This window comes from Triticum urartu, chromosome 7A (assembly GCF_056163025.1).
Source record: "Triticum urartu cultivar PI428250 chromosome 7A, HENAU_Tu73, whole genome shotgun sequence".
Classification (NCBI taxonomy): domain Eukaryota; kingdom Viridiplantae; phylum Streptophyta; class Magnoliopsida; order Poales; family Poaceae; genus Triticum; species Triticum urartu.
The window spans coordinates 617677923-617685631 of NC_141879.1; the positions used below are offsets into that span (position 1 = coordinate 617677923).

At 43.7% G+C, this 7709-nt stretch overlaps 2 protein-coding genes across 2 annotated transcripts; both read left to right on the forward strand.

Annotated features, from left to right (window-relative positions):
- Positions 1-1048: 1048 nt before the first annotated feature.
- LOC125525625 (uncharacterized) lies at positions 1049-3750 on the forward strand. The gene is made up of 2 exons (XM_048690634.2): positions 1049-1305; positions 2565-3750. The coding sequence occupies exon 2, from the start codon at positions 2617-2619 to the stop codon at positions 3418-3420; it is 804 nt and encodes a 267-aa protein (XP_048546591.1). The 5' UTR covers positions 1049-1305; positions 2565-2616; the 3' UTR covers positions 3421-3750.
- A 238-nt stretch (positions 3751-3988) lies between these two features.
- On the forward strand, positions 3989-7192 carry PAP28 (purple acid phosphatase 28). The gene is made up of 4 exons (XM_048690635.2): positions 3989-4201; positions 4280-4430; positions 5759-6150; positions 6504-7192. Exons 1-4 carry the CDS (start codon positions 4037-4039, stop codon positions 6948-6950), a joined length of 1155 nt encoding a protein of 384 aa, XP_048546592.2. The 5' UTR covers positions 3989-4036; the 3' UTR covers positions 6951-7192.
- Positions 7193-7709: the final 517 nt, after the last annotated feature.

Sequence of the window (7709 nt, forward strand, 5' to 3'; positions counted from 1 at the left end):
GCCGATGGCAGCGGCGCGCCTTCGGCTCGCTTCAGTGCTTGTAGTCGTCGCTAGGTGGTTTACGAATCTGGATATAATGTTTATTATTTCTAGTGTTGTTATATTAACATGATTGAATATGAATAGATCGAAAGTTTTTCCTGAAAAAAAGCATTGCAAAGTTCTTTGAAAATAAGATTACAAACTCTGGAAACTAATTCAGAAATGTTAAAATTCTGACTTCACATTCTAGACGCTAGAAATTAAATACAGATTTGCCATGCGAAGAGATAAAATTGCCATGCATGTGTATAAAATTTGTCATGTTCTTACAATGAAAATTACCATATAGCATAAAAAATCAATAAAAAAATTGTCATGGTAGAGGCGTGCAACGATTAATTGTCATGGGTTTAATCATGATCCGACTTATTTGAGCGCGTAAGAATTTTAGCCCTACAAATCTGATGTCATATTTATATTGAAGTCCAAATAATTTAGTTTACAGTAGAGTAAGAGAAGATATCGGAGTGCGGCTATTCGGCTCCCGAATTCATATGTTCCTGCGGCAAACAGTAAATCTAGAAAAAAATATTAGACAAATTAAAAAAATCCTTTTTTTTGGCATGGAAGATGCTTATGAGCGTGAGGTCCACTGCAAATTTAAGCTTATTTGAATATATGAGTAGCTCTCGATGAAAAAGGCAAATTTGGGATCCGTGAAACAGCTTAATATTCATCTACTGTTCTGGTCCATTTTTTTTCGGAGACCTACTCATATCTTCAAATGATCTGAAATTTAGAGCGGAACTCACGCACCCAATCATTTTCCACACAATTTTTTTCGATTTTTTAAATTTATGTAGTGTTATTTTTGAGTTTTTTCTTAATCGGATGCAGGTGAGCCCGGATTCAGAATGGATATTCGAAGATATCGCCACATTTGTTTGTTTTTCTTTTCGATTTCAAATACACCCCGCAAAAATAAAAAATAAAAATACACACACCCTAGATCCACCGTCAGATCGCGGTAGACTTTTCTCTCCTTCACCGTCTCCGTATCTTTCTTCCCTCCCCCGTCCGCCGACTCCTAAAAATCCCCAACCCGACCCGAGCCGCGGCTCCAAAACAAAATCGCCCCTCCTTCCATCGTCGTGCCCTAGCGCTGCCGCGGCCTCGCCGCCGACGCCTCCCCCACCCCCCGGACGAGCCCCTCGCCTCTGCCGCGCGTCGCCGCCGCCGTAGACGTTCCCGTCCTACCTCGCCGCGCAGTCGCGACCCTGCCCCCGCTCTGCTCCGTCCGCGACTCCGCCGTTGGTCTTCGAGGTATGGTTGGTTCTCCGGTATCCGGTGCTTAGTTGGATTAAAGCCCGCTGACCTCCGCCAATTTCGCTTGGGCTGGTGTGCGCCGTACAGATCCGCCCCTGGTTATTGTTTACATGTACCCAAATAGATGTCTGTTGTTTGGTTGTGTCCTTATGTTTGTGTAGAGTCGTGACGCAGATGGGCTGTTCTGTTCGAGGTTATGTGCATGGAAGGGCCTTTGAAGCAGAAGTGTTGCTTTTGGTATATATAACTACGCATGAGCTTGTTGGCTAATGGGTAGTTTTGAGTTGCCACTGTATTTCTTTAGTTTGACATGACATTTTAAGGTTCTGGTATCGTGTAATTTGCACTTCCTAGTAGAGTATCTATTTACTTACTTAGTTGTAAGAAGAAAAATCTCTGTTATTATTGCTCAGTTCATATGCGTCAAAGTTTATTTGTGTTTTGTGATATGCATACATATTGGTGTCTGATGGTGTTGATTTGTTTAATGTTTAAGCAGTACTTGTTGCTATTCTATAACAGAGTCTCTATTTAGATTTTGTTAGCGCCATGAGTGTGGTTTTCTTGCCCTCCCAAGTGACGAAGTTCCTTAGGTTAACGTTGCAGTAAACGAAATGGTCTGAATGTGTTTGTTTCATGACTGCCTGTGTGAATTTTAGCTAGCCAGACAAATGTTTATGTCTACTTTAGCTGAAAGATGATGACCTCGTCACGCTAGTAGTAACCAATATAGTTTGTTTCCTTCCAGGATATTGAGATCACTGGTCCTGTATAACCGTTTCTTCTTGGATGTAGCTCTGAATGTGTTAGCTAGAAGGTTCCGATGTCATGTAATTTGCACCCTAGTAGAATATATATTTATTTACTTTGTTGCAAGAAAATAAATCTGAACTATGATTGTTCAGTTCATATATGTGAGAGGTTTATTTGTGATATGCATACCCTATTGGTGTTTGATTTGTTGACTTGGTTAATTTTAATCAGTACTGGTTGCAGTTCTATAACAGAGTCTTTTTGTAGATCTTGTTAGCGCTGTGTGTGTGCATTTTCTTGTCCTACCAAGTGACGAAATTCCTTAGGTTATGCAGTAAATGAATTTGTTTGGGACTAAAGGCTTTGTTGTTGTTGTTGTATGCAGTAAATGAATAGCGTGAAAGGCCTGAATTTGTGTCTCTGCATGATTGCCTGTGTGAATTTGAGATAAGTCATGGCCTCATCACTTCACTACTAACCGATAGAGTTTGTTTTCCTTGCAGAATTTTCAGATTTGCTGGTCTTGTATAACCTTTTCTTCGTGGGTGTATCAAGATGTCTGGAAATGATTCTCAGGCTGCAGCCGACAGAATAAAGGCACAGGCCTTATCAAATGCAAAGGGATTGAGCAGGGCTCAAGCTGAACGTGCAGCGGAAGCTGCCGCTCGCAATGTCAATGCCTATGGGCAGAAGGAAGAGGGACCAAGTCGCTGGCAGGAGAGGAAGGAAGCCAAGAGGCAGATGTATCTGATGAGTACAGAGAAGGCTGTGAGGCTGGGTGTGAGGCCAAATGCTGCACCAGCTTCTGCAACTGCTGGGGGCCAATGTCAGAAGTGCTTCCAGCCTGGGCACTGGACATACGAGTGCAAGAATGAACGGGTCTACATATCGCGGCCCTCAAGGACGGATCAGCTTAAGGACCCCAGGTTGAAGAAGGCGTGGCTGCCGGCGCCCTCTCAGTTTGTGAACCCTGATCTGGAGAAGGAGATGGAGGAGGAAAGGAAGCTGATGCGAGAAAAGCTGAAGAAGGAAAAGTCTGAGAAAAGGAAGGCAAGGAGCAAGTCAAAGAGCAAGAGGAAACATCGCGCGTCGGTGTCTGACTCAGACTCAGACTCTGAATCATCGGGGAGCGGCTCCGAGTACTCTTCCGAGAGCGGCAGCTCAAGCTACAGCTCCTCAGACTCGGAGGACAAGAAGAAGCGCCGACGCAAGACGGCGCAGAAGAAGAGAAGGCACCGTAGGGATAGCACGTCGTCCTCCTCCTCTGGATCTGAATCTGAGTCCGAGTCTGATTCCGATTCTGACGGCAAAGGCAGCCGGAAGAAGAGCAAGAAGCACGACGACAAGCGCCGATCCTGAAGAACTGGAGAAGGCGCCAGATACGGCCAAATTCTGCCCACATATCATGTCCTTTTCACTGCAGCCCTGGCTTCGTGTGCCGAGCGCCCTTTCAAGAGATGTATCGCGAATGTATGAGTTGATTTCCTGTTATTGTTCTCCCTGTGCTAAGGAGTACCCTCTTTTATCCTAAAGATTACTAAGAACTTGGAAGTGCTTGAAGCTATGGATTGTTTCCTATCCCGTGATGCCTGTGAGCATCAGAAAATCCTGCAACTGTATTCTCCCATCATCTGTAAGCTTGTTGTGCTTGACTGCTGTGCAATAATCGTTTGATATTATTTTTGTGAAGATGATCATTTCGACCTTAGTTGCTCCCTCCTCGTGAATTATAGCGCATTTTTCTTAAAAAAGGTCAAACTTTGTAAACCTTATCACAAAGTTTATTGACAATTTATCAACAGTTACAATACAAAATCAGTGCCATTAGATTCGTCATAATGAACCTGTATTTTCATATATTCGGTATTGTAAATGTTCATTACAGCTCTTGCCTAACCGCTTGACCGTTTGACCGACCGACGAGTCTTCGGCGAGTCGTGCGGGGCTGTGTCCGGCACTGACAGTGGGATGCCCGATGAGCTGGTCCGGTCTCCTCTCGCTCCTCGTCCCCTGCCTCCTCTCCTTCGTCCTCCTCCGCTTCTCCGCCCTGCTGGACCCCGGCGCCGCCGTGCCCCGCGTCAAGAGGTCCCCTCCCCTGCCCCTCCGCTTCCGCCATGACGGCGCCTTCAAGATCCTCCAGGTCCGTACCTTCGCTCGCTCGCCCGATTTCCCCTCGCTGCCCGCTGACCCCTGCTTGCTTGCTCGCTGGCGTTGTCAGGTGGCGGACATGCACTTCGGCAACGGCGCCGCCACGCGCTGCCGGGACGTGGCGCCGGAGGTCGGCGGCGCGCGCTGCTCCGACCGCAACACCACGCGCTTCCTGCGCCGGCTCATCGAAGCGGAGAGGCCCGACCTCATAGCCTTCACCGGTGCGTGCTTTGGTTTGCTCCCCTCGCTTCCCCTGTTACTCACAGGCAGCTGCTGCTAGGTGGTTACCTAGCTACAGTGATCGCGACTCCACCCCACGCTGTCTGCCCTGGCCGTTGAGACTCTTGCAGATTCGCCATTTGAAGCATTGCAACGGAATTAGATCCAGTCGATTAGGTAGCTAGTTTACCTGTAACATTTCTACCAGCGATATACAACGACAAATTAGTGCCCTATGTAGTACCAGCTTGATGGATCTTGTAAGTTGACTTCATGAATACTTCCTGTTTGCGTTCAGATTTCGGAGGTGGCGGCTGGAATTTTCCACTATGTGTTACACTCTTATCGCCTATTTACTTGTAGCTCATCGATGCTCGGATGTTATGGATTGTCTCTCGTGACCTGCTGATGGCATTTGTATAACCCCGTGGGGATTTACTTTGCAAGCAATGTGGACCCATCGTCACTGATGCTTAGGGGTTTAACACTCTGGATGGAGCTAATGTCAGAGTACTAAGCTTACATCCTGCTTCTACAACTACATCTGGGCGGGTTAGCTCTTGTACACAAGGGATTCACGCATCGCTCCTCTTGGTTCTGATGATGGCATTTATGCATGATTTCATCAGTAGGGTGATTGGTGCAAAGAGACCAAACTCACCAAACTGTAAGAAGTTGTTTTTAGAATTTGGACCAGATCAACATTCAACATGAACATGGGCAACGTTCCCCTCTTAGCATTAATAGAGTACGAATCGTCCTGCGTGAACAAAAGCCAGCAGTTATTTCTCTGTCATGTTGAGTTAGGAGAGTTTGGACTACTGAACAGTCTTTGATCTCTTGGTGTAGCTGCTAAAATACATCCATTTCCGTGACAAGTAATTCGGGACGGAGGGAGTAGTTATTAACTGCAACCACTGCTTTTCTCTTCCATCAGCGCCTCTCTGAAAAGTTCTATTATACTCCCTTCGTCCCCAAATAGATGGCGTATACATTCAGTTAAAAAGTCAACTATTTCTAAGTTTGACCAAATAAATAGAAGAAACTATCAACAACTACATATGAATAAATACATTATGGGTATGAATATATATGTAATGTTGGATATATTGATATTGATTTCGTATCGTTTATCTTCATATTTTTGTATTTATGCCCGGTCAAACATAGAAAGCATTGATTTTTTTGACTCAGTTTATATGCCATCTATTTAGGGACGGAGGGAGTACCACTTTGAGTTACTACATTATTTACTTGTTTCCAGTTCTCTTAATCATAGAAAAGGCTGAACAACTTAAAATTTAATCCTTCTGCTTTAATTTTGAATCAGGGGATAACATATTTGGGGGCAGTGCAACTGATGCAGCGGAATCACTACTCAGAGCAATTAGCCCTGCTATTGAGTACAAGGTACCATGGGCTGCCATATTAGGAAATCACGACCAGGAATCCACAATGACGCGAGAGGAACTGATGATGTTCTTGTCTTTGATGGATTACTCAGTATCTCAAGTAAACCCTCCTGGTTTTCTGGTACATGGGTTTGGCAATTATCATGTTGGCATACATGGGCCATTTGGATCGGGGTTGGTCAATACTAGTCTGCTTAACCTTTACTTCCTCGATAGTGGGGATCGTGAAGTAGTAGATGGAATTAAAACTTATGGATGGATAAAAGAATCTCAGCTTGCTTGGCTCAGTGCTACTTCAAAAAAACTCCAGGTACTAGCTTGATCACGGCACCTAACATCTCAGTGTGGAATGTGTCACCATTGCGGATGGAGATCCTAACAACTAGTATAAATATGTCATGTCTGTTGGTCTATTACCCCTTGCCTTTTTCTGCTATATGTTGAAGAACATATTTGTAATCAATCCGCTGGATTATTGTTCTGTTCATATTTTACCAGTCTTTGAGCTAATCTCCCATGTCACATTCACATTACGGGATTTGCACCATACTCATTAGCAACTTCTGTTGTTTATCAGCATTGTTTGAAATAAAAAAAGGCTACTCCTCTTTGTAATATATATTTTTTGACAACTGGTACTTGACAATATCCTTTATTTGACAGCAAAATTTGCCTGCCCCTGCATTAGCATTCTTCCACATCCCAAATCCAGAAGTCCGAGGGCTGTGGTACACAGATTTTAAGGGTGAGTATCAGGAAGCAGTGGCTTGCTCATTAGTTAACTCTGGTGTCCTTGACACCCTCGTCTCCATGGGAGATGTGAAAGGTGTCTTTCTTGGTCATGATCATCTTAATGATTTCTGTGGCAACCTTAACGGCATATGGTTCTGTTATGGCGGTGGCTTTGGTTACCATGCCTATGGAAGGCCTCATTGGCCGAGGAGAGCTCGGGTAATTTATACTCAGCTCAAGAAAGGGCAGAGATCATGGACGGAAGTCGAGTCGATACAGACTTGGAAATTGCTTGATGATGAAAACCTTTCCAAGATCGACGAGCAGGTTCTCTGGAGAGACAGTGACGATGACTCTTACCAGAGTGTACACTTGTAAACTCCGGACACTAAAAGATCTCTTTGTATGTTGTAAACATGTTTGATCAATTACAATACAACAAATTGGTAGGTTTGATCAAATTAGTCATGATTGGCCACAGACCAAATTAGTCATCACCTGTATATGATACTGATGTATCTTGTTCATATGCAAATCCCTTGCTTGGGTTGTTGAAACCAGTTGTAAACATGATGTGAAGAGGTAATTTGTCCCTTTGATGTGGCAGTTAGCCTGAATAATTTTCTTGTGTATGGATTGACTGTTATCTGTGCTTCATTATACTCATATACTCCCTCCGTTCCTAAATATAAGTCTTTTAAGACATTTCAAATAGACTATAACATACGGATGCATGTAGACATATTTTAGAGTGTAGATTCACTCATTTTGCTCGGCATGTAGTCACTTGTTGGAATCTCTAGAAAGACTTATATTTGGGAACGGATGGAGTAAAAGATAGTATGAATTAGACAACATATGCCTGATTTTAATAACAAAAAAAAAACACCTGTGTAGTATAAAGAAAGAAAGCTGGGCATCTTATATATAACTCAGTTGGCCCTTCTTTCTATCAAGAAGTAAAGAAAGAACCCAAGGTATTCATAAAGCAAAAAAGGGAGTATGAACTATCCATAAAGTTTTCTGATGTACCAAGGTATTGTCAACCGTCTGATCTTCAACTTCTGGTTCAGATATAGGCCTTCAATCATTTTTGCACCACAACCTTGAGTTCTATCAAAATCAACCTGTAGCGTG